This window comes from Salvelinus alpinus, chromosome 5, assembly GCF_045679555.1.
Source record: "Salvelinus alpinus chromosome 5, SLU_Salpinus.1, whole genome shotgun sequence".
NCBI lineage: Eukaryota > Metazoa > Chordata > Actinopteri > Salmoniformes > Salmonidae > Salvelinus > Salvelinus alpinus.
The window spans coordinates 53,546,975-53,574,871 of record NC_092090.1 but is presented as its reverse complement, the minus strand read 5'-3'; the positions used below and the strand labels follow the sequence as shown (position 1 = coordinate 53,574,871).

The window sequence follows — 27,897 nt, the reverse complement described above, 5'->3', positions numbered from 1 at the left end:
GTTTGTGTGTGTGTGTATATACAGTTGAAGTCGGAAGATTACATGCACTTAGGTTGGAGTCATTAAAACTCATTTTCAACCACTCCACAAATATCTATATTCACAGTAAAACGAGTCTTATATCGACATAACCTGAAAGGCCGCTCAGCAAGGAAGAAGCCACTGCTCCAAAACCGCCATAAAAAAGCCAGACAACGGTTTGCAACTGCACATGGGGATAAAGATCGTACTTTTTGGAGAAATATCCTCTGGTCTGATGAAACAAAAATAGAACTGTTTGGCCATAATGACCATCGTTATGTTTGGAGGAAAAAGGGGGATGCTTGCAAGCCGAAGAACACCATCCCAACCGTGAAGCACGGTTGGGCATCATGTTGTGGGGGTGCTTTGCTGCAGGAGGGACTGGTGCACTTCACAAAATAGATGACATCATGAGGTATGTGACTATATTGAAGCAACATCTCAAGACATCAGTCAGGAAGTTAAAGCTTGGTCGCAAAGGGTTCTTCCAACTGGACAATGACCCCAAGCATACTTCCAAAGTTATGACAAAATGGCTTAAGGACAACAAAGTCAAGGTATTGGAGTGGCCATCACAAAGCCCTGACCTCATTCCCATAGAAAAGTTGTGGGCAGAACTGAAAAAGCATGTGCGGGCAAGGAAGTCTTACAAACCTGACTCAGTTACACCAGCTCTGGCAGGAGGAATGGACCAAAATTCCCTCAATTTATTGTGGGAAGCTTGTGAAAGGCTACCCAAAACGTTTGACCCAAGTTAAATAATTTAAAGGCAATGCTACCAAATACTAATTGAGTGTATGTAAACTTCTGACCCACTGGGAATGTGATGAAAGAAATATAAGCTGAAATAAAAATAACTCTACTATTATTATGACATTTCACATTCTTAAAATAAAGTGGTGATCCTAACTGACCAAACTCAGGGATTTTTTACTCGGATTAAATGTCAGGAATTGTGAAAAACTGAGTTTATATGTATGTGGCTAAGGTGTCTGTAAACCTCCGACTTCAACTGTATGTATGTGTATATATATATATATATATTATATATGTGTGTGTATATATATGTATGTGTATAAATGTATATATATGTGTGTATATATATGTGTGTGTGTGTGTATATAAAAAACTTTCATCGAATTAGATGGCTTATTCATCACAAAAATCATTGACAAAGTGGGCAAACTTAGGCACGAAGTGTCAACAAAGAACAGTTAGCCATCGTATGCATGCATACTAAAGCTAATAATTTAAGAAAAGCATTGCAATTTTGTAAAGTTATCAATAATGACAAACCTCCTGGCATTGACAATTTAGATAGCTACCATCCTCAGTAGCTTTCTGACTCTATAGCCACTCCTAGCCATCAAGTCTTTCATCTGAGCCTAGAGGAAAGACTTGGTCCTCAGGCCTGGAGGGAAGCCAAGTAATTCCCTACCCAAGAGTGGTATAGCGGCCTTTACTTGTTCTAACAGCAGACCTATCAGCTTGCTACCAGCTCTTAGCAAACTGTTGGAAAAAATGGTGTTTGACGAAATACAGTGCTATTTCTCTGTAAACAACAGACTTTCAGCATGCTTGTAGAGAAGTGCACTCTACATGTAATGCACGGACACAAATGATTGGTTGAAAGAAATGAATAAGAAGATTGTGGGAGCTGTACTGTTAGATTTCAGTGCAGTCTTCGATATTATTGACCATAACCTGTATAAAAAATGATGCAGCTGAGAAGAAGCAAAAAAACAAGAAAAAGTCAAGGTGTCTGAATACTTTCTGAATGCCCTGTATATGATGATCGTTTGTGGATGTGTGTGTGTAGAGTCAATATAAATGTGTGTGCATATTATGTATCTTAGCCTCACTGTCTAGTTGGATCACGTGACTGGTGAAGCAACGCACTTCCGCGTTGTCTCTGCACTGCTGTACTGTTTGTTGCTACTTGGCTACCTGCACATTTTGTTTAGCTTTTTAATAACTATTTAATCACTCTATATTTAACAAGTTTACCACGGTCTTAGTTTTGTCCTCACACAACTTTTTTTAATCAAATTTTTTCACCCGGAAGCTTAATCTGGACATAGGTCAGCAGGGGTGTGTGTATGTTTACATTGAAAGCCATGCTCAAGTAGGATTAGGAATTACATATGCCAGCTATCACTGTCACCTGGCTGAGAGTGATGGGGCCCCAGTCATGCTTCCTGGGTTTGGCTCATTTAAAGGGATATTCCTAGTGATTTTACATAATTAGTTGTTTCATATCTAACATGTTTTTCAGGTCTCCCTTGTAAAAAGAGGTCTCTTGACCTCAATGGGAAATAAAATCATGTGAATATACAAAATCCCCAAACTATCCCTTTTAATGTGGTAGTGTTGCCCCAGACCTGCCCAGTCTGCTTTTGTAATGGCCCTTTAAAGCAGCTGGATGAGGGTTCAGCCCTTCTTGCCCCCTCTCTCTGGTCAGGTCTCAAGATTGTCAAGCAAAGTGTGAGGAGGATTTCAGCCGGTCAGTCAGCCTCTAATCAGTGCTTCAGATTACGATATTTATGGGGTGGTTGTTTACTTAGTGACCCGGGCCTACACTATATATTCAAAAGTATGTGGACACCCCTTCAAATTAGTGGATTCAGCTATTTCCGTCACACCTGTTGCTGACTGGTGTATAAAACCGAGCACATCCATGCAGTCTCCATAGACAAACATTGGCAGTAGATTGACCTTACTGAGGTGCTCAGTGACTTTCAATGTGGCATTGTCATAGGATGCCACATCACGCTTCACCATCTGGCAGTCCGATGGACATATCTGAGCTTGGTGGATGCCAGGAGAACGTTACCCGCCCGAATGCAAAGTGCCATCTGTACATTTTGGTGGAGGATGTATAATGGTCTTGTGACTGTTTTTCATTGTTCGGGAAATCTTAATGCTACAGCATGCAATGACAATCTAGACGATTCTGTGCTTCTGACTTTGTGACAACAGGCCCTTTCCTGTTTCAGCATGACAATGCCTCTGTGTGCAAAGCTAGGTCCATACTGCAATGGTTTATCGAGATTGGTGTGGAAGAACTTGACTGGCCTGCACAGAGCCCTGAGCTCAACCCCATCGAGCACCTTTGGGATGAATTGGAACGACGACTGCGAGCCAGGCCTAATTACCCAACATCAGTGCCTGACCTCACTAATGCTCTTGTGGCTAAATGGAAGCAAGTCCCCGCAGCAATGTTCCAACATGTATTGGAAACCCTTCCCAGAAGAGTGGAGGCTGTTATAGCAGGAAAGGGGGGACCAACTCTATGTTAATGCCCATGATTTTGTAATGAGATGTTCAACAAGCAGGTGTCTTGATACATTTGGTCATGTGTATATCCCTAAAGTATCTGTGTAAGATCTAGGATCCGTTTTGCCTTTTAAGATCATAAGATTATATGGACAGAATTCTTGATGGGTCTACCATACCATCCGATTGCCCTATACTCTGGGGGAAACTCTCTGAACCTTGGTTACTTTACTTCGTTTCAGTGAGCTCCCATAGTTCTAAATCTCTACATGTTAGGCATCAAGGCTAAGACAATTAGCTCATGCTATTGTGAGAGAGCAGGGTGCTGCCAAGAATGCTTAAAGGGATAGGACACAGCATTTCCCTATAGATAGCCAGGGGGAGATTACAGACAAACGCAAAACATGTTTAATGGTGTTATTTAAATTGGACCTCAATTAACCCCTACAGCACTGTCAGTTCACGTGAAACCATTTCAGTTGACTTCTTCAAAATAATTTCTAACTTTAAAAAGACATTGCTCTGCAATATGTGCATGGGTTAGAAGTAGGCCTCATAATTTATTTGCCAAGCTCGACATGAACTCAGGACCAAATCTCTACCTCCAATTCAAGCCCCATCTTGAATCGTCAAAATTGAGTGATGCGCTTGCCTGGCGCTGCACTAAATCAAGATTCATCACCTCACCCAAAGATTTCACATTTTCTGTCACAAGCAATTAGGCTCTTAAATTGACTGTGGCTAACACAATGATATAACTTGCAATGCAATTTGAGTCAAATGTAACACTGACAATGGCCTTGCCAGGATGACATTACCTCATCTTTGCCTTCTAGCATCTCCTCTATAGCCTCTCTTGATACATATGGTTGTTTGACTCTTTAAGAAATTACTGAGCCGCCATTTTCTTTTATCCCTTCCGCAGGATCACTGTCACTATCGGGGCTATGTGGAGGACGTGGAGGGATCATCTGTGGCCATGAGTATCTGCTTTGGGCTAAGGTAACCCTTACCAAAAAAAACAGGCTTCTGTCCAATCTTTTGCCAATTTGCCGCAAATTTGGGGTAAGCTCATATTTTTTACATGCAAATTAGTTTTGTGGCAAACTGTTGCGGCAAATTTGTGGCGAACTTTTGGGTGAACTTGTGCCGAACATTCTGTTTGCTGAAAATTTGCTGCAACTCATTATGGATATGCCAATTAGATCAGGTTGTTGGTTACTTTGTGTATTAACAATATTGAAATGTCATATCTACAAAACAACTCACATAACTTTAAAGGAAAAATCCACCCAAAACCAATCATTCCTTTAACTTAGTGTTAAATAACACTGTGAGAACAATATTTTTTGTGAACAAATGTTTCATTTTGCCGTTTTATAATAATGTTGGTAGCAACATGGAAAATTATTGTGGAAATCTGCAGCTCAGGTTGACCACAAAATCTGCAATGCTCTCTCTATGGGCTGGCTAGGTGACTAGCTAGCTAGCAAATGTAGCTACACACAATAATACCAAAGAAAATATCAACATGTAAAGTAGCTAGTTTGTGGTAAAATCGCCTAAACAAACTGCACTATTAATTTAGGAGTCTACAATCTCACCATGTTCAATCAGTATATCAATGTGCCTCAGAGTGGAGTCTAACATTCGCAACAGCAGATATACGTTTGAGGAGATGGGAAACGTTGCCCATGCTACATCAATTGGCCATGCGGTGCATTCTGGGACAAAGAGCTTCAAGTAGTGAATGGGAGTCTATTCGGCGTCAGCTCAAAAACCCAACATTAGTACAAATTTTGTCGACAAAAAGTACAACATTATAAATCTTTCTTGAGATAATTAACTTGCTATCTGTAATATCGTATAGCTTTGGAATCTTGACATTACATACTTTCAAGGAAAATAGGCACGTTTCTCGACATATACACTGACTTTGGGAAGGGATTGCATGACGATTAGCTTTGCAACTTCGTGACGCAGCATGACAATGTGAACTCCATTGGTCGACAGTCTTCTGGGTGGGGAATTATACGTTCATTCATCTCCAATCTCCTTTCTATAATATCTCAGGCAACGGCATCATGCAATGCACCCTGGACTAAAAAGGCCGACCAAATAGGAAAAATTTTCTTTACCCTCCGTTAAATTACACATTTCATTAATTTAGCCATTTAATGTAGTCTTTGGCTCTCTGTAGAGTTTTATCATGTCAATTAACTCGTGACATTTGAAAGGGGTTCACCTAGGGTTCATGATAGGGGCTGTCCATATGTTTGATGCATTTTAATAGTTGATTATGCTTATGTTGTATTAAGAGAAGGGGAGGGGTTATAAGACCCCGCCCTCCTTACAGTTAAAGGGTCCTAGACTACAGATTAACGATATATATATATATTCATTATAGAGGTTTAGTATTGTTCCACAGTTGTTTTCTGGTCTCTTATAAAGAGACCCCTCTGAGAAATGTGTGACTGTGAAGACAGAACTCTGCAGGGGAGTGTAAGAGACAAGAGATAAGTCAGACATTCCACTATAAATCAACTTGGACATTTACTGCTAAGCTTTTAGATAGCTATATAAACAAGAGTTTTAGTGTTGAGTAGGCATGGATTTGGTCTCATGAGTAAAATATAAGGACGTAGGCAGTGACATTACAAGGGCTGGACTTCGGGTTTAATAAAATAACTTGGGACCTTTTCTTTTATGCAGAACTTACTCGGAAACATGCGTATGTTCCTGTTGTCAACTTCTGTCTGCAGTTGCATTAATAAAGGTTTTTGAATGATTTAATTAAAGATATTGTCAGAATGCTAATTTCACCAATGAGCCAATGATTGAAAAGGAACAAGGAACGAACTCCAACCCATTCTTGAATTACTCATTATACTAATAAAGTCTGATTTAATCAACAAATACGATAGTCAGTTTAAAAAAGATTAAGGGTACAGGACTGTACATATCTGGCTGTGTTGGCAAAATCACTACATGTCCCATCGAGCCAAGCGGGGAGAGGCTGCCCGTTGCCACAGTTCCAAGACAAGTCAGAAACGTCCAGCTAACCCTACGCCAATGACACCAGTGTATGATCTGCGTTAAGTAGCAATGATGTCCTTCGCAACTGTTGTCTTATGACACGACAGATAGCTCGAACCAGTCATGACTATTCAACAAAATAATAAATAATTTTCAAGTTTCTTTTACAGAATTTTTTTTACTTACACGATTGTATAACTAGCAAAAGAGTTTTGAAGTTGAGGGTGCATTTTGTATTAAGTTTGGAAATGAGGATTTAAACTTTCAGCTAGCCAGCTAATTTAGTCAGGGAAAAAAACGGGGGAAACAAGATCTAGCTGGGCGCACATGCACACTAGGCTAATTCAGGACACAGATTGTAGTTTTTATGCCCTGAAAAGTTTGAGTAAACAACTCAGACTGTAACTAATATATTAGATGACAAATATTTAAGGAGAGCGAATCGATATACAATCCCGAAATCAGCTGTAACTATCAATATTAAATGTTTACGTGAACCTGAATACAGAAAATGAATGGTGAAGACGCTTCTGGAGACGGTAGACTTCTCCCCACCACTTTATGGGAACGTTGACCTTAGAATGTTTAAAGGAACTACAGAATTTACATGAGCTAAGTGATAACTGAGCAATGAGCTTTCAACCAATGGATGTAACCAAATTGACAAAATCAAACCCAGTTCAGAACTATTGCCTTTTTGAGTGAACTTTGGAAGTCCTTGAGAAACAATCAGAAAACACAAAAACAACATTAGGGTACTGAAATCAGTCACTGAAAACATTTTATATTTTTGCATCTCAGCGGATAATGGACGGGTTTGGCTTTGGAAAAACAGGGTCACCTGTTACAAAGTTGCCTTGATGTTGCTATGCTTCTCACTGAAAGCATAGCAACATGGCATTCTACATATTTTTCAGCAAGGAAACAATGTTTCTGCCTTGTATGAATTCTATATAAAGAAACAATGTATCTAGCATAAACTGGGACTTAGGCCTACTCAATCTACCTTTAAATGTGTGGCCAACTGTTCCTAGAGTATACAAGATTTTTCTCCAGCCAAGCCTCAACACAATTGATTCAAACAAATCAACTAACTGTGATCTTCAATCTAGAATGGGGTCTTCATCATTACTAGTCTACTAGTTGTCTCTTCTTCCTGACAATGAGTTATGCCTAATATGGCAATATATATTATTTTTCCAAAATGTATTGTTGACTTACATCTCCAAGCCAAGCATGCAAAAAACATCCGGCGCCGAAACGAGATGGCCGCCTCGCTTCGCGTTCCTTGGAAAATATGCAGTATTTTGTTTTTTTATGTGTTATTTCTTACATCGGTACCCCAGGTAATCTTAGGTTTCATTACATACAGTCGGGAGGAACTACTGAATATACGATTAACGTCAACTCATCATCGTTCCTACCAGGAATATGACTTTCCCGAAACGGATCCAGTGTTTTGCCTTCCACCCAATACAATGGATCTGATCCCAGCCGGCGACCCTGTGCGACGCCGTAAAAGGGGCAAACGAGGCGGTCTCGTGGTCAGGCTTCGGAGACGGGCACATCGCGCTCCACTCCCTAGCATACTACTCGCCAATGTCCAGTCTCTTGACAATAAGGTTGATGAAATCCGAGCACGGGTAGCATTCCAGAGAGACATCAGGGATTGCAACGTGCTCTGCTTCACGGAAACATGGCTAACTCAAGAGACGCTAACGGAGTCGGTGCAGCCAGCTGGTTTCTTCATGCATCGCGCCGACAGAAACAAACATCTTTCTGGTAAGAAGAGGGGCGGGGGGGTATGCCTTATGATTAACGAGACGTGGTGTGATCATCATAACAACACACAGGAACTCAAGTCATTCTGTTCACCTGATCTAGAACTCCTCACAATAAAATGTCGACCGCATTATCTACCAAGGGAATTCTCTTCAATCATAATCACAGCCGTATATATTCCCCCCCAAGCAGACACATCGATGGCCCTGAACGAACTTTATCTGACTCTTTGTAAACTGGAAACCACACACCCTGAGGCTGCATTCATCGTAGCTGGGGATTTTAACAAGGCTAATCTAAAAACAAAACTCCCTAAATTCTATCAGCATATCGATTGTGCTACCAGGGCTGGAAAAACCCTAGATCATTGTTATACTAATTTCCGCGACGCATATAAGGCCCTCCCCCGCCCCCCTTTCGGAAAAGCTGACCACGACTCCATTTTGTTGATTCCGGCCTACAAACAGAAACTAAAACAACAAGCTCCCGCGCTCAGGTCTGTTCAACGCTGGTCCGACCAATCTGATTCCACGCTTCAAGACTGCTTCGATCACGCGGATTGGAATATGTTCCGCATTGCGTCCAACAACAATATTGACGAATATGCTGATTCGGTGAGCGAGTTCATTAGGAAGTGCATTGACGATGTCGTACCCACAGCAACGATTAAAACATTCCCAAACCAGAAACCGTGGATTGACGGCAGCATTCGCGTGAAACTGAAAGCGTGAACCACTGCTTTTAACCAGGGCAAGGTGACCGGAAGCATGACCGAATACAAACAGTGTAGCTATTCTCTCCGCAAGGCAATCAAACAGGCTAAGTCCCAGTACAGAGACAAAATCGAGTCGCAATTCAACAGCTCAGACACAAGAGGTATGTGGCAGGGTCTACAGTCAATCACGGATTACAAAAAGAAAACCAGCCCCGTCGCGGACCAGGATGTCTTGCTCCCAGACAGGCTAAACAACTTTTTTGCCCGCTTTGAGGACAATACAGTGCCACTGACACGGCCCCCTACCAAAACCTGCGGGCTCTCCTTCACTGCAGCCGAGGTGAGTAAAACATTTAAACGTGTTAACCCTCGCAAGGCTGCAGGCCCAGACGGCATTCCCAGCCGCGTCCTCAGAGCATGCGCAGACCAGCTGGCTGGTGTGTTTACGGACATATTCAATCAATCCTTATCCCAGTCTGCTGTTCCCACATGCTTCAAGAGGGCCACCATTGTTCCTGTTCCCAAGAAAGCTAAGGTAACTGAGCTAAACGACTACCGCCCCGTAGCACTCACTTCCGTCATCATGAAGTGCTTTGAGAGACTAGTCAAGGACCATATCACCTCCACCCTACCGGACACCCTAGACCCACTCCAATTTGCTTACCGACCCAATAGGTCCACAGACGACGCAATTGCAACCACACTGCACACTGCCCTAACCCATCTGGACAAGAGGAATACCCATGTGAGAATGCTGTTCATCGATTACAGCTCAGCATTTAACACCATAGTACCCTCCAAACTCGTCATCAAGCTCGAGACCCTGGGTCTCGACCCCGCCCTGTGCAACTGGGTCCTGGACTTCCTGACGGGCCGCCCCCAGGTGGTGAGGGTAGGTAACAACATCTCCACCCCGCTGATCCTCAACACTGGGGCCCCACAAGGGTGCGTTCTGAGCCCTCTCCTGTACTCCCTGTTCACCCACGACTGCGTGGCCATGCACGCCTCCAACTCAATCATCAAGTTTGCGGATGACACTACAGTGGTAGGCTTGATTACCAACAACGACGAGACGGCCTACAGGGAGGAGGTGAGGGCCCTCGGAGTGTGGTGTCAGGAAAATAACCTCACACTCAACGTCAACAAAACAAAGGAGATGATTGTGGACTTCAGGAAACAGCAGAGGGAGCACCCCCCTATCCACATCGACGGGTCAGTAGTGGAGAAGGTGGAAAGTTTTAAGTTCCTCGGTGTACACATCACGGACAAACTGAATTGGTCCACCCACACAGACAGCGTCGTGAAGAAGGCGCAGCAGCGCCTCTTCAACCTCAGGAGGCTGAAGAAATTCGGCTTGTCACCAAAAGCACTCACAAACTTCTACAGATGCACAATCGAGAGCATCCTGTCGGGCTGTATCACCGCCTGGTACGGCAACTGCTCCGCCCACAACCGTAAGGCTCTCCAGAGGGTAGTGAGGTCTGCAGAACGCATCACCGGGGGCAAACTACCTGCCCTCCAGGACACCTACACCACCCGATGTCACAGGAAGGCCATAAAGATCATCAAGGACAACAACCACCCAAGCCACTGCCTGTTCACCCCGCTATCATCCAGACGGCGAGGTCAGTACAGGTGCATCAAAGCAGGGACCGAGAAACTGAAAAACAGCTTCTATCTCAAGGCCATCAGACTGTTAAACAGCCACCACTAACATTTAGCGGCCGCTGCCAACATACTGACTCAACTCCAGCCACTTTAAAAATGGGAATTGATGGAAATTATGTAAGAATGTACCACTAGCCACTTTAAACAATGCCACTTAATATAATGTTTACATACCCTACATTACCCATCTCATATGTATATACTGTACTCTATATCATCTACTGCATCTTGCCATCTTTATGTAATACATGTACCACTAGCCACTTTAAACTATGCCACTTTATGTTTACATACCCTACAGTACTCATCTCATATGTATATACCGTACTCTATACCATCTACTGCATCTTGCCTATGCCGTTCTGTACCACCACTCATTCATATATCTTTATGTACATATTCTTTATCCCTTTACACTTGTGTGTGTATAAGGTAGTAGTTGTGGAATTGTAGGTTAGATTACTTGTTGGTTATTACTGCATTGTCGGAACTAGAAGCACAAGCATTTCGCTACACTCGCATTAACATCTGCTAACCATGTGTATGTGACTAATAAAATTTGATTTGATTTGATTTGAAGAAGCCATGACCTGGTGCACACATTTCTGTCCTCAGTTTGATTGAAGGCCTCAATCTGAATTTTTGCCTTGTAACTGATTGCTTCGAGTAAGAGAGAAGGAACAACACATGATGAAGATGCGCTAGTTACTAGTTTAATTAAAGCTATAAAATATCTAATTGTTACAAAGAATGGATGTATGGGCTACATTTATGAGATACTTGCATTTACTTACCTTATCAAGCTTGGGGACGGTACAAATGTATCACTCAAAAAAGTGTTCAGAGTAAGTGCACCACAAACATTTTTCCAGGGTGTTGATGCATCCTCTTCCCAATACAGCCTCTTCCAACACCACGGGTAGGGGGAGAGTATCCATCTGCAAAAGTAAAAGTTTGCTTTGATGTCAAGTCAGCTCATATTGTTGCTACCTTAGCTGTTGTGCTAGCTAACATGCTACTGAACAGTGACACTAGCATATTATTGGTATTAGCTAAAAGACAACAACTTAACACCTACAAATATCAGTGTTTTAAGCAAATCATTAGTGAGTTAGCTAGCTATCACATACATTTTGCAACATTTTGTATTCTTATTTTTCATAATTTTTTGTTGTATTGTTGAGGAACCTGCAAAAACGCATTTTGTTGGACGATGTATACTTGGGGACGGTACAAATGTATGCCAACATGCGTATCTTTACATACTACTAATAACATTTGAAACTTTAAATATGTTAACACTAGCTAGCCAGTTAGTGGTGGTGACAGATTGATACAGCAACAGAAAGTGTTGCCCTCTATCCCATAAAACATGACATTGCTAGCCACGTATCAATTAGCTAACACAATTTAAGAGTTGTTTGGAAGTTGAATAACTTGGACAACTTCGGTAGGTAGCTAGATAGCTAGCTTGGTTTGCATTTTCCAACAGATTTTTTTCTCCGCCTGACCTGGTTGTTAACAGTTACTGGTTTTCAAACTCGTGATCACAAGAAATGGCTTCTGGTAATGTTTCCTGCTAGTGGCAATAAATATTTTTGCCACGTGTGCCCTAGATTCACGACTAGTGGCATACATTTGCAAACTTCTGCTGACATTTTTTTGCACACTATTTATACTGAACAAAAATATAAACTCAACATGTAAAGTGTTTCATGAGGAGAAATAAAAGATGTCAGAAATGTTCCTTACACAAATTGCACATTAACAAGTTAAACCATCCACCTGACTGGTGTGGCATATGAAGAAGCACAGGTGCACCTTCTGCTAGGGACAATAAAAGCCCACACTAAAATGTGCAGTTTTGTCATACAACACAATGCTACAGATGTCTCAAGTTTTAAGGGAGCGTGCAATTGGCATGGTGACTGCAGGAATGTACACCAGAGATGTTGCCATAGAATTTAATGTTCATTTCTCTACCATAAGCCACCTCCAACGTCATTTTAGAGAATTTGGCAGTATGTTCAACCAGCCTCACAACCGCAGACCATGTATAACCACCCCAGCCCAGGACCTCCACATCCAGCCCCTTCACCTGCTGGATTATCTGAGACCAGCCACCAGGACAGCTGAGGAAACTGTGGGTTTGCATAACCTCAGAATTTCTGACAAATTGTCAGAAACCGGTGCAGGGAAGCTCATCTGCATGCTCATCGTCCTCACCAGAGTCTTGACCTGACTACAGTTCGGCGTCGTTACCGACTTCAGTGGGTAAATGCTCACCTTCAATTGCCACTGGCATGCTGGAGAAGTGTGCTCTTCACGGATTAATCACAGTTTCAACTGTACAGGGCACATGGCAGACATAGTGTCTGGTGTCATGTGGGCGAGCGGTTTGCTGATGTCAATGTTGTGAACAGGGTGCTCCATGGTGGGGTTATGGTATGGGGCAGGCATAAGCCACGGACAACAATTGCAAACACAATTAGCATTTTATCAATGGCAGTTTTAATGCACAGAGATAACGTGACAAGATCCTGAGGCTCATTGTTGTGCCATTCATCCGCCGCCATCATCTCATGTTGCAGCATGATAATGCACAGCCCCATGTTGCAAGGATCTGTACGCAATTCCTAGAAGCTGAACATGTTCGTTCTTCCATGGCCTGCATACTCACCAGACATGTCACACACTGCGCATGTTTGGGATGCTCTGGATTGACGTGTACGAAAGCGTTCTCCAGTTCCCCCCAATATCCAGCAACTTCGCACAGCCTTTGAAGCTGAGTGGTACAATATTACACAGGCCATAATCAACTATATGTGAAGATGTTGCACTGCATGAGGTCACACCAGATACTGACTGGTTTTCTGATCCAGACTCTTACCTTCTTTTTTTTAAGGTATCTGTGACCAACAGATGCATATCTGTATTCCCAGTCATATGAAATCCATAGAGTTATGAATATGAATTTATTTGAATTGACTGATTTCCTTATGAACTGAAATTGTTGCATGTTGCACTTATATTTTTCAGTGTAGTTTGTAGCAAATTTGCAAGAACAAATACTTTTTTTAGCGTTCGGTTATCAAAAGTGACAACACTCTGGATTTGAGAGGTTGGGGGGATTTAAGCTGTCAACTGTGGTTTAGTAGCAAAACAAGGTGCTCTCAAATAGGCCTCCCCGCCGGAGAGCGGGGTTCAAACCCCATAATGACGAAGCAAAAGCAGTTATTTAAAAAAAAAAAAACAAGCCATGAGGTCAAAGGAATTGTCCTTGGAGCTCGAAGACCGGATTGTGTCGAGGCGCAGGTTTTGAAGGTCACCAAGAACACAGTGGCATCCCTCATTCTTAAATGGAAGAAGTGTCGAACCACCAAGACTCTTCCTAGAGCTGGCCGCCTGGCCAAACTGAGCAATCGGGGGAGAAGGGCTTTGGTGAGGGAGGTAACCAAGAACCCAATGGTCATTCTGACAGAGCTCCAGAGTTCCTCTGTGGATATGGTTGTCCTTCTGGAAGGTTCTCCCATCTCTGAAGTACTCCACCCATCAGGCCTTTATGGTAAAGTGGCCAGACCGAAGCCACTCCTCAGTAAAAGGCACATGACAGCCTGCTTGGAGTTTGCCAAAAGGCACCTAAAGGACTCTGACCATGAGAAACGAGATTCTTTGGTCTGATGAAACCAAGATTGAACTATTTGGCCTGAATGCCAAGCGTCACGTCTGGAGGAAACCTGGCACCATCCTTACGGGGAAGCAGCATGTTTTTCAGGGACTGGGAGACAAGTCAGGATGAACAGAGCAAAGTACTGAGAGATCCTTGATGAAAATCTGCTCCAGAGCACTCGGGACCTCATCCTGAGGCGAAGGTTCACCTTCCAACAGGACAACAACCCTAAGCACACAGCCAAGAAAATGTAGGAGTGGTAGTACAGAGTAAAGGCTCTGAATACTTATGTAAATGTGATTATAAAATTATTTTTGTAATTATATTTTTAAATAATAATTAGCACAAAATAAATACCTGTTTTTGCTTTTGTCATTATGGATTATTGTGTGTAGATTGATGAGAAGAAGAAAAAAAACATTTAATCCATTTTAGAATAAGAATATATACACTCCCGTTCAAAAGTTTGAGGTCACTTTGAAATGTCCTTGTCCATAAAAATAACATCAAACTGATCAGAAATACAGTGTAGACATTGTTAATGTTGTCTCCACATCAACAGTGAAGAGGCGACTCCGGGATGCTGGCCTTCTAGGCAGAGTTGCAAAGAAAAAGCCATATATCAGACTGGCCAATGAAAAGCAAAGATTAACATGGGCAAAAGAACACAGACACTGGACAGAGGAACTCTGCCTAGAAGGCCAGCATCCCGGAGTCGGCCAAGATGGCGTAGCAGTCGGACGTGTCTTTGTCTTGTCTTGTCCCGTGTAAATAGTCCTCGTATTTTTCGTATACATTTCGTATATATTTTAATTTCACTTTCCATCTAGGAACTGAATATACATTCCTACATTCCGCCTCACCCAATGTGGTACGGACCTGCTATTTTTTATACTTTAGAACCGTAACCCCAATCAGAAGCTAGCCAGATAACTAGCTAGTAGTCAGTTAGCCACTGCTGCGGTCTTCACCCTTAACTCGGACACAGCCAGCTTCAGCTCGGGCCAATACCTGCCAGTCTGCAAGCGCGATATCAACCCAGAGCATATAGGACTGCTTTTTCTCTACCACATCACCGGATTCCTGACGCAAGCTCTGGACAATTACACCGTATCATCACAGCTAGCTAGCTGCAACCGAGTGGCTACTACTGGCTAACACCTCTGTCCCGAAGCAAGCACCAGTTAGCCTTGAGCTAGCCTCGAGCTAGGCCCATCTGCCGGCTAGCCGAAGAGGTCTACCAGCGAATTCTTGGGCTACAATACCTCTTTTGCCAATTGGACTGGACCTTTTTTTGCCGACACAGAGCCCTGCCAATCCATCACAACTGGTCTAAATCAGCTACAAGCTAATTTAGCCATTTTTTTGCCGCTGCTAGTAGCTTTTACCTTCTGCACAGACACCAGCCCTGTTATTAGCCTGGATATTACTCACCAATTTACCAGCATCGGACTGTCTCTCGACAACAACGCCGGATTCCTGCCGTAATCCCTGAGCCACTACTTCTGATCCTCACAGCTAGCTTGCAGCTAGCGCAGCTAGCGCCACTGCCACGAAGCTAGCACCAGTTAGCAAACACAATTCTACAATTCACAACCTCTCTTTCGCCACCGCCATCCGGCTTGGATTCTCTGTCGACACGACCACGTCTGAGCAGACCACCCCCCGGGCTACTAACTTTAAACGCCGCGTGCTAGCTTAGTGGAGGCCTCCCTGCTCCATCTACGGATGCCCCCTGGACACTATGATCACTCGGCTACATAGCTGATGCCTGCTTGACTGTCCATTAATTCACGGTACTCCATTCTGTTTATTTGTGTCGGCTCTGTGCTTTAACTCAGGATCTGTGTGTAGTTAATCCGACCCTCTCTGCCTAGTCGTCGCCATTTTTACCTGTTGTTGCTGTGTTAGACTAGCACCCTGTTATTGCTGCTGTTATCTTACCTGTTGTTTTAGCTAGCTCTCCCAATCAAGACCTGCAATCACTTTATGCCTTATTGTATGTCTCTCTCAAATATCAATATGCCTTGCATACTGTTGTTCAGGCTAGTTATCATTATCATTGTTTTGGTTTGCAATGGACCCTGTAGTTCCACTCTCCGTACCTCTGATACCTCCTTGGTCCCACCCCCCACACATGCGGTGACCTCACCCATTGAGACCAGCATGTCCAGAGATACAACCTCTCTTATCATCACCCAGTGCCTGGGCTTGCCTCCGCTGTACCCGCGCCCCACCATACCCCTGTCTGCACATTATGCCCAGAATCTATTCTACCACGCCCATAAATCTGCTCCTTTTATTCTTTGTCCCCAACGCTCTAGGCGACCAGTTTTGATAGCCTTTAGCCGCACCCTCATCCTACTACTCCTCTGTTCCTCGGGTGATGTGGAGGTAAACCCAGGCCCTGCATGTCCCCAGTCACCCTCATTTGTTGACTTCTGTGATCGAAAAAGCCTTGGCCTCATGCATGTCAACATCAGAAGCCTCCTCCCTAAGTTTGCCTTACTCACCGCTTTAGCACACTCTGCCAACCCTGATGTCCTTGCCGTGTCCGAATCCTGGCTTAGGAAGGCCACCAAAAATTCTGGGATTTCCATACCCAACTATAACACTTTCCGTCAAGATAGAACTGCCAAAGGGGGAGGAGTTGCAATCTACTGCAGAGATAGCCTGCAAAGTTCTGTCATACTTTCCAGGTCTATGCCCAAACAGTTCGAACTTCTAATTTTAAAAATTAATCTCTCCAGAAATAAGTCTCTCACTGTTGCCGCCTGCTACCGACCCCCCTCAGCTCCCAGCTGTGCCCTGGACACCATCTGTGAATTGATCGCTCCCCATCTAGCTTCAGAGTTTGTTCTGTTAGGTGACCTAAACTGGGATATGCTTAACACCCCGGCAGTCCTACAATCCAAGCTTGATGCCCTCAATCTCACACAAATCATCAAGGAACCCACCAGGTACAACCCTAAATCCGTAAACATGGGCACCCTAATAGACATTATCCTGACCAACCTGCCCTCCAAATACACCTCTGCTGTCTTCAATCAAGATCTCAGCGATCACTGCCTCATTGCCTGTATCCGCCACGGGTCCGCGGTCAAACGACCACCCCTCATCACTGTCAAACGCTCCCTAAAACACTTCTGCGAGCAGGCCTTTCTAATCGACCTGGCCCGGGTACCCTGGAAGGATATTGACCTCATCCCGTCAGTTGAGGATGCCTGGTCATTCTTTAAAAGTTACTTCCTCACCATATTAGACAAGCATGCTCCGTTCAAAAAATGCAGAACCAAGAACAGATATAGCCCTTGGTTCACTCCAGACCTGACTGCCCTCGACCAGCACAAAAACATCCTGTGGCGAACTGCAATAGCATCGAAAAGCCCCCGCGATATGCAACTGTTCAGGGAAGTCAGGAACCAATACACGCAGTCAGTCAGGAAAGCAAAGGCCAGCTTTTTCAAGCAGAAATTTGCATCCTGTAGCTCTAACTCCAAAAAGTTCTGGGATACTGTAAAGTCCATGGAGAACAAGAGCACCTCCTCCCAGCTGCCCACTGCACTGAGGCTAGGTAACACGGTCACCACCGATAAATCCGTGATAATCGAAGACTTCAACAAGCATTTCTCAATGGCTGGCCATGCCTTCCTCCTGGCGACTCCAACCTTGGCCAACAGCCCCGCCCCCCCCCGCTGCTACTCGCCCAAGCCTCCCCAGCTTCTCCTTTACCCAAATCCAGATAGCAGATGTTCTGAAAGAGCTGGAAAACCTGGACCCATACAAATCAGCTGGGCTTGACAATCTGGACCCCCTATTTCTGAAACTGTCCGCCGCCATTGTCGCACCCCCTATTACCAGCCTGTTCAACCTCTCCTTCGTATCATCTGAGATCCCCAAGGATTGGAAAGCTGCCGCGGTCATCCCCCTCTTCAAAGGGGGAGACACCCTGGACCCAAACTGTTACAGACCTATATCCATCCTGCCCTGCCTATCTAAGGTCTTCGAAAGCCAAGTCAACAAACAGATCACTGACCATCTCGAATCCCACCGTACCTTCTCCGCTGTGCAATCCGGTTTCCGAGCCGGTCACGGGTGCACCTCAGCCACGCTCAAGGTACTAAACGATATCATAACCGCCATCGATAAAAGACATTACTGTGCAGCCGTCTTCATCGACCTGGCCAAGGCTTTCGACTCTGTCAATCACCATATTCTTATCGGCAGACTCAGTAGCCTCGGTTTTTCTAATGACTGCCTTGCCTGGTTCACCAACTACTTTGCAGACAGAGTTCAGTGTGTCAAATCGGAGGGCATGTTGTCCGGTCGTCTGGCAGTCTCTATGGGGGTACCACAGGGTTCAATTCTCGGGCCGACTCTTTTCTCTGTATACATCAATGATGTTGCTCTTGCTGCGGGCGATTCCCTGATCCACCTCTACGCAGACGACACCATTCTATATACTTCCGGCCCTTCCTTGGACACTGTGCTATCTAACCTCCAAACGAGCTTCAATGCCATACAACACTCCTTCCGTGGCCTCCAACTGCTCTTAAACGCTAGTAAAACCAAATGCATGCTTTTCAACCGTTCGCTGCCTGCACCCGCACGCCCGACTAGCATCACCACCCTGGACGGTTCCGACCTAGAATATGTGGACATCTATAAGTACCTAGGTGTCTGGCTAGACTGCAAACTCTCCTTCCAGACTCATATCAAACATCTCCAATCCAAAATCAAATCAAGAATCGGCTTTCTATTCCGCAACAAAGCCTCCTTCACTCACGCCGCCAAACTTACCCTAGTAAAACTGACTATCCTACCGATCCTCGACTTCGGCGATGTCATCTACAAAATAGCTTCCAATACTCTACTCAGCAAACTGGATGCAGTTTATCACAGTGCCATTCGTTTTGTTACTAAAGCACCTTATACGACCCACCACTGCGACCTGTATGCCCTAGTCGGCTGGCCCTCGCTACATGTTCGTCGTCAGACCCACTGGCTCCAGGTCATCTACAAGGCTATGCTAGGTAAAGTGCCGCCTTATCTCAGTTCACTGGTCACGATGGCTACACCCACCCGCAGCACGCGCTCCAGCAGGTGTATCTCACTGATCATCCCTAAAGCCAAAACCTCATTTGGACGCCTTTCCTTCCAGTTCTCTGCTGCCTGCGACTGGAACGAATTGCAAAAATCTCTGAAGTTGGAGACTTTTATCTCCCTCAACAACTTTAAAAATCTGCTATCCGAGCAGCTAACCGATCGCTGCAGCTGTACATAGTCCATCTGTAAACTACCCACCCAATTTACCTACCTCACCCCCCATACTGCTTTTATTTATTTACTTTTCTGCTCTTTTGCACACCAGTATCTCTTCTTGCACATGATCATCTGATGATTTATCACTCCAGTGTTAATCTGCTAAATTGTAATTATTCGATTTATTGCCTACCTCATGCCTTTTGCACACATTGTATATAGATTCTCTTTTTTTTTTTCTACCATGTTATTGACTTGTTTATTGTTTACTCCATGTGTAACTCTGTGTTGTCTGTTCACACTGCTATGCTTTATCTTGGCCAGGTCGCAGTTGCAAATGAGAACTTGTTCTCAACTAGCCTACCTGGTTAAATAAAGGTGAAAAAAAATAAAAAATCCCGGAGTCGCCTCTTCACTGTTGACGTTGAGACTGGTGTTTTGCGTGTACTACTTAATGAAGCTGCCAGTTGAGGACTTGTGAGGTGTCTGTTTCTCAAACTAGACACTAATGTACTTGTCCTCATGCTCAGTTGTACACCTCCCATTCCTCTTTCTATTCTGGTTAGAGCCAGTTTGCGTTGTTCTGTGAAGGGAATAGTACACAGCGTTATACGAAATGTTCAGTTTCTTGGCAATTTCTCACTTGGAATAGCCTTCATTTCTCAGAACAAGAATAGACTGAGTTTCAGAAGAAAGTCTTAGTTTTTGGACATTATGAGCCTGTAATCGAACACACAAATGCTGACGCTCCAGATACTCAACTAGTCTAAAGGCCAGGTTATTGCTGATTTAATCAGCACAACAGTTTTCAGATGTGCTAACATAATTGCAAAAGGGTTTTCTAATGATCAATTAGCCTTTTAAAATGATAAACTTGGATTAGCGAACACAACGTGCCATTGGAACACAGGAGTGATGGTTGCTGGTAATGGGCCTCTGTACGCCTATGTAGATATTTCGTAAAAAATGTGCGGTTTCCAGCTACAATAGTCATTTACAAAAAAAATTGCTTTTCTCTCAAAAACAAGGACTTTTCTAAGTGACCCCAAACTTTTGTGTGTGTGGTGTACCAATTGAAACTTGGACACACCTACTCATTCAATGGTTTTTCTAGTGTAATAATAATAGTGAAGACATCATACTAAGAGAATAACACATGGAATCATGTAGTAACCAAAAAGTGTTAAACAAATCAAAATATATTTAATATTTGAGATTCTTCAAAGTAGCCACCCTTTACCTTGATGACAGCTTTGCACACTCTTGGCATTCTCTCAACCAGCTTCATGAAGTAGTCACCTGGAATGCATTTCAATTAACAGGTGTGCCTTAAGTTCATTTGTGGAATTTCTTTCCTCAATGCGTTTGAACCAATCAGTTGTGTTGTGACAAGGTAGGTTTGGTATACAGAATATCTCCCTATTTGGTTTAAGAACAAGTCCATATTATGGCAAGAACAGCTCAAACAAGCAAAGAGAAACGACAGTCCATCATTACTTTTAAGACATGAAGGTCAATCAATCCCGAAGATTTCAAGAATAGTATGATTAATATACATTTTCATCAAGTGTTTGACCTTTTTTAATGTGTACTTTTTTGAAAAGAATAATAATAATGGACCAGAATACCAACAAATCTCAATGTATAGGTAGAGGCAAAAATGTAATTTCAGTTTGCAGTGCCTGGCCTAAATTGTAATTAACAGGCTCAGTTTCCAAGCAGTTTTTTTGTCTTTTTCACCTACCTCCCACACACCATATGATCATGCTTTCGTATCACAGCAAGGACAAGCCAGTTTAGGCAGTGTTTTGTGGGTGTGGAACATTTATTGTTTTAGTTAAATGATCGTTAGTTGATTGTCTTTAGGAAAGAACCTGTACCAACCTTCCTCTTAAAACTGCCAATTATTCTGTTCTAAATGTATGTGCCATTCCCCTACTAAACTAACTGAAATGGGGAGGGACTACCCGGACTTGTTAACATCCACTGAAGTAGTTTGCGAGATTACTATATAGCTGCAGTAGTTGCCTTCGTAACCAAACAAACAGACTTGCTAGTTTAGCTAACCAAAATATCAGTCCTAGTTTGCTATTATGAACATCTACTTCAACAATGCCAATGTTTTCATTTTGACTTTTGCATTCAAAAACAGCTCAAACATTGAACATGTAACAATGAACTATAGCCATTGAATTCTACCATGCTGATATACCATGCATTATAGGGAAAAAATGCACACTCTCGAATGCCATTCAAGCCCATCAGAAACGAGTATTCAACAATGCCCATGGTGTAATTAACCAATAAGGCCCGAGGGAGTGTGGTATATGGGCAATATATCACGGCCAAGGGCTGTTATTGTGCAGGATGCAACACAGAGTACCTGGAAACAGTCCTTAGCCGTTGTAAATTGCCCATATACCACAAACTCCGAGGTGCCTTATTGCTATTATAATATTGTTACCAATGTAATTTGAAGAGTAAAAATACATGTTTTGTCATACCCATGGTATACGATCTGATATCCCACAGCCTTTTAACCGATCAGCATTTCGTTTATAATGATTAATATTGACCCCTTATGACCCTGGTGTGATCAGCCTTTTGTGTTTGAACCTCCAGAGGGGTGCTCCTCATGGACAACTCCAGCTATGGGATTGAGCCGCTGGTGTCTTCCTCGGACTTCCAGCACCTAGTGTACCGGCTGGAGGACGTGGTGTCGGAGCCGCTGGTGTGTGGCACTCCACACACGGAACAACTAGCCCCATCTGAACAGGACCACTCAGCGCATCACACCCACTCTGACACACACAAACAGCCTGTCAGCCACCTCCTCAGGGTGAGTTACCACAGGGTGTATGTGTGCGTGCTGAGTGTGCCTGTGCCTTCGTGCTGATTTATCTGCTTATGGTACTGTATGTGCTTTCTCTCCCTTCAGAGAAAGCGGGCAGTGCTGCTCCAGCCACACTATGTAGAGCTGTTCCTGGTGGTGGATAATGAGAGGGTGAGTGAATGTCCAACGACTGATAAACCTAGACTGTGTTTTATACATTATTTAAAATCTCTTCCCTCAACAGTACATTTTGGAAAGCAGTGGATGTGGTTGTGTTTAAAGCGGTTTTGATTGAGAAGTGTTTTTTTAAATTCCAATTCTTAAACCACAAAACGGTCTTGAGTGACAACAAATCTGTTCAATTAGCTTATTCGCTTTCCATACACCCACTCGCCCAAACTCCGGTCGCCATATTGGACTGCAGTAACACATACTTGTTTTTTCTGGCTGTCTTAATCAATACAGTGTAAAACAAAAACCTTTTTTTTTTATTATTATTTTTATGGAAGAACGATTTCAGTGTAAACTTATTAAACTACTCAAATCTGACAAATTATGTAGATAAGATAATGTACCTATATACACTACCATTCAAAAGTTTGGGGTCACTTAGAAATGTCCTTGTTTTGAAAGAAAAGCAACAACAAAAAATGTCCATTAACATAACATCAAATTGATCAGAAATACTGTTTAGACATTGTTATTGTTGTAAATGCCTATTGTAGCTGGAAACGGCTGATTTTTGAATGGAATATCTACATAGGCATACAGAGGCCCATTATCAGCAACCATCACTCCTTTGTTCCAATGGCATGTTGTGTTAGCTAATCAAAGTAAAAAAAAATTTAAAGGCTAATTGATCATTAGAAAACCGTTTGCATTTATATTAGCTCAGCTGAAAACTGTTGTCCTGATTAAAGAAGCAATAAAACTGGCCTTCTTTAGACTAGTTGAGAATCTGGAGCATCAGCATTTGTGTGTTCGATTACAGGCTCAAAATGGCCAGAAACAAATAACTTTCTTCTGTAACTCGTCCGTCTATTCTTGTTCTGAAGGCTATTCCATGCAAGAAATTGCCAAGAAACTGAAGATCTCGTATAACGCTGTGTACTATTCTCTTCACAGAACAGCGCAAACTGGCTCTAACCAGAATAGAAAGAGGAATGGGAGGCCTCGGTGTACAACTGAGCATGAGGACAAGTACATTAGTGTCTAGTTTGAGAAACAGACACCTCACAAGTCCTCAACTGGCAGCTTCATTAAGTAGTACACGCAAAACACCAGTCTCAACGTCAACAGTGAAGAGGCGACTCCGGGATGCTGGCCTTCTAGGCAGAGTTCCTCTGTCCAGTGTCTGTGTTCTTTTGCCCATTTTAATCTTCGCTATTTATTGGCCAGTCTGAGATACGGCTCCTCTTTCTAATCTGGTTAGAGCCATTTTGCTATGTTCTGTGAAGGGGGTAGTACACCGCGTTGTACGAGATCTGTGTTTAAAAATAAATACATAAACAATAATAAAATGTCCCTTTTTCAGGACCCTGTCTTTCAAAGATAATTCGTAAAAATCCAAATAACTTCACAGATCTTCATTGTATAGGGTTTAAACACTGTTTCCCATGCTTGTTCAATGAACCATAAACAATTAATGAACATGCACCTGTGAAACGGTCGTTAAGACACTAACAGCTTACAGACGGTAGGCAATTAACGTCTCAGTTATGAAAACTTAGGACACTGAGACCTTTCTACTGACTCTGAAAAACACCAAAAGAAAGATTACCAGGGTCCCTGCTCATCTGCGTGAACGTGCCTTAGGCATGCTGCAAGGAGGCATGAGGACTGCAAGTGCTGCCAGGGCAATAATTTGCCATGTCTGTACTGTAAGATGCCTAAAACAGCGCTACAGGGAGATATGGCGGACAGCTGATCATCCTCGCAGTGGCAGACCACGTGTAACAACACCTGCACAGGATCACTACATCCGAACATCACACCTGCGGGACAGGTACAGGATGGCAACAACAACTGCCCGAGTTACACCAGGAACGCACAATCCCTCCATCAGTGCTCAGACTGTCCACCATAGGCTGAGAGAGTCTGGACTGAGGGCTTGTAGGCCTGTTGTAAGGCAGGTCCTCACCAGACGTCATCCGCAACAACGTAGCCTATGGGCACACACCCACCGTCGCTGGACCAGACAGGACTGGCAAAAAGTGCTCTTCACTGACGAGTTGCGGTTTTGTCTCACCAGGGGTGATGGTTGGAGTCACTCTTATCGTCGAAGGAATGAGCGTTACACCGAGGCCTGTACTCTGGAGCGGGATCGATTTGGAGGTGGAGGGTCCGTCATGGTCTGGGGCGGTGTGTCACAGCATCATCGGACTGAGCTTGTTGTCATTGCAGGCAATCTCAACTCTGTGCGTTACAGGGAAGACATCCTCCTCCCTCATGTGGTACACTTCCTGCAGGCTCATCCTGACATGACCCTCCAGCAGGACAGTGCCACCAGCCATACTGCTCGTTCTGTGCGTGATTTCCTGCAAGACAGGAATGTCAGTGTTCTGCCATGGCCATCAAAGAGCCCGGATCTCAATCCCACTTAGCACGTCTGGGACCTGTTGGATTGGAGGGTGAGGGCTAGGGCCATTCTCCCCAGAAATGTCTGGGAACTTGCAGGTGCCTTGGTGGAAGAGTGGGGTAACATCTTACAGCAAGACCTGGCAAATCTGGTACTGTCCATGAGGACTGAACTTGTTCTCAGTTGCTGAATCTTATGTTCATACAAATATTTACACGTGTTAAGTTTGCTGAAAATAAACGCAGTTGACAGTGAGGACGTTTCTTTTTTTGCTGAATTTATTTGAGAACTTTCACCAAAATTAAAGCTAGACGGGGAGAATTTAAAATGTTTGCGCATCAGAACACAGCATTAGCCATGACAAAATGCATAAAATTGCATAAAATCTTTCTCTCGACTCCAAGGCACAATATGTAGAATTGCAGGCATTTCGCTTTAAAACTGCAACATTTTCTCTCAGCTCCATGGAGAAATGTGTAACATTTCAGTCAATTGGCTTAAAAATGCGAGCATTTCTCAACTTCGCCAAGGTGGGGGCCTTAAGTTTTCTTGCCAAGGGCCCGGACCGAATTCAGTTGCAGCGACTGGCTGACCGCACCCATTACCACCTAATCCCATTTTTGATCAAGAAAAAACCTTTGATCTTTTCATTTCTTGATGGCCTGTGTGAAATCTAGCCTGGGTACCAGACCTATTTTTGCTATCATTCCACTCTTTGCCATATGCCAAAGATATGACAAGGAGTGGCATGGTTGCACAAACATGATGCCCAGGCTAGTTGAAATCTCCATTGGGCTTAAGAACTTTTGGCCCAGTCCGTTTTTAAATTTTTTGAATGAGGCCTTCAGGATACTCTAGCCAATGCTCACTTCTGTCCTTTCCCTCTACAGTTCACCTACATGCACAGGAATGAGACTGCAGTGCGAGACGAGATGATTCATCTTGCAAACTACATTGACAGTGTAAGTATACAAAAAAGTATGCATACTACAAGTGCTCAATCAGGGTCAAATACCCTACGACACAGTATGGTATGAGTTGCAGTCAACGTTTGCAATACCAAACAAGACAATTCCAAGAATATACACCAATGATTTCTTCATAGATTGTGTTTAGAGTTTAGATGCAACATTTTCATATTGCATAGGAATTGTGCATAGTGCAAAACGTACTATAAACCTCACTATAATCTGGCAGTGTGATTGAAACATTTCTTTAACAATCTGCATTATAAAGAGGGCCTTTATGTATTTTTTTAAAACTATTAAGTTTAATAAATGCTAGTATAGTAAAATATTGCCTCATTTTAATTCTTCATCACACTACGAGATAAAGGTTAACAGTTATTGTGTCTTTGGCATCATTAAAGTGAAGACTGTTATTTTATCAAGTAAATTCTCTAATTATTATTACGTGATTAAACTAATCATGTAAAAGTAATTAACTAGAGTCAGGGCACGAAGGAAAATATTCAGATTAAAGTTATAATTTTCCTAATATAACTTCAGATATTTTAATATCTGATCAATTATTCTTCAATTAATGAATTATTCTTTACCTCACGTTAATCTCATTCCAAACGTCATAAATTGTTGGTTTTCTGCACGAACCCAGCCTTTACTATGAATCATCCATACATCAATTGTCTTAATCATATATTTACTAACTGAATAACAGAAATGCAAAAACAAACAGTAGATATGGTTACAAGGAAATGATAGGGGAGGTTCCCTAGTGGGCTTAGCCCATATGACGGCTTGGTAGACAAAAGGAAGTGGGTGTGGACTGAGAAGAGCGGGTAAGACAAGAGTCACTACACAGTTGATAATAATTCATTCAAATGCTAATTTGTAAGTCGCTCTGGATAAGAGCGTCTGCTAAATGACTTAAATGTAATGTAAATGTAATCCTTTGCACATGAACGCTCACTCATTCGGGAATCATTGCAATCAATATATATTTACGCTCAGTGTGCCATCAGAGATCTCTGTTGGAATCGTCCGTCTTTCTGTTGGAAAGTTCATCCGCTCGTCTCTCCATCTGCTTCCAATAAGTATTCTGTGGTAAGAATGGATACTTCAGTCCCATTCAGAAATGTTCTTATACAATAGATGTTTCGGCGGTTGTCGGTCTTCGCATTCCATGGTACATAATTCCTAGCTGCAGACTAGTAATTAGTATCGAAGATTTGCTCTTATTCTGTCGGTATCGATAGTCTGAGTTGTACCATTTCCACCAGTGTAGCCAATGCTCCACGTGGTTTGGTTAGGAATTCAACAACCATTACAACCTTAGCTTTTACTGAAGTTTTTTGTGGTCTCTACTCAAACCTTCGCCCCCTAAGCTTACCGAGGTACGCATGGTCTAAAGAGGATTTCTTCAGGTGGGGGTTTTATTCGGAACAGTAGAAAAGGTCTGTCCCATGACGCCAGATCAATGTCTGTGCTCATGGGGCGGGCCAATGACATTTACATTTAAGTCATTTAGCAGACGCTCTTATCCAGAGCGACTTACAAATTGGTGCATTCACCTTATGATATCCAGTGGAACAACCACTTTACAATAGTGCATCTAACTCTTTTAAGGGGGGGGGGGTTAGAAGGATTACTTTATCCTATCCTAGGTATTCCTTAAAGAGGTGGGGTTTCAGGTGTCTCCGGAAGGTGGTGATTGACTCCGCTGACCTGGCGTCGTGAGGGAGTTTGTTCCACCATTGGGGTGCCAGAGCAGCGAACAGTTTTGACTGGGCTGAGCGGGAACTGTACTTCCTCAGAGGTAGGGAGGCGAGCAGGCCAGAGGTGGATGAACGCAGTGCCCTTGTTTGGGTGTAGGGCCTGATCAGAGCCTGAAGGTACGGAGGTGCCGTTCCCCTCACAGCTCCGTAGGCAAGCGCCATGGTCTTGTAGCGGATGCGAGCTTCAACTGGAAGCCAGTGGAGAGAGCGGAGGAGCGGGGTGACGTGAGAGAACTTGGGAAGGTTGAACACCAGACGGGCTGCGGCGTTCTGGATGAGTTGTAGGGGTTTAATGTCACAGGCAGGGAGCCCAGCCAACAGC

The 27,897-nt window shown here is 43.3% G+C and overlaps 1 protein-coding gene across 3 annotated transcripts in view; it reads left to right on the top strand.

Moving 5' to 3' along the window:
• The window catches only part of adam9a (ADAM metallopeptidase domain 9a), a 90,560-nt gene that overhangs the window by 33,066 nt on the left and 29,597 nt on the right, over positions 1-27,897 (top strand). For all 3 annotated transcript variants that reach the window (XM_071402278.1, XM_071402277.1, XM_071402279.1), the window contains exons 5-8: positions 4,223-4,299; positions 22,053-22,269; positions 22,369-22,434; positions 25,732-25,803. In XM_071402278.1, coding sequence (XP_071258379.1) covers positions 4,223-4,299; positions 22,053-22,269; positions 22,369-22,434; positions 25,732-25,803 — 432 coding nt within the window. The remainder of the gene's footprint in view (positions 1-4,222; positions 4,300-22,052; positions 22,270-22,368; positions 22,435-25,731; positions 25,804-27,897) is intronic.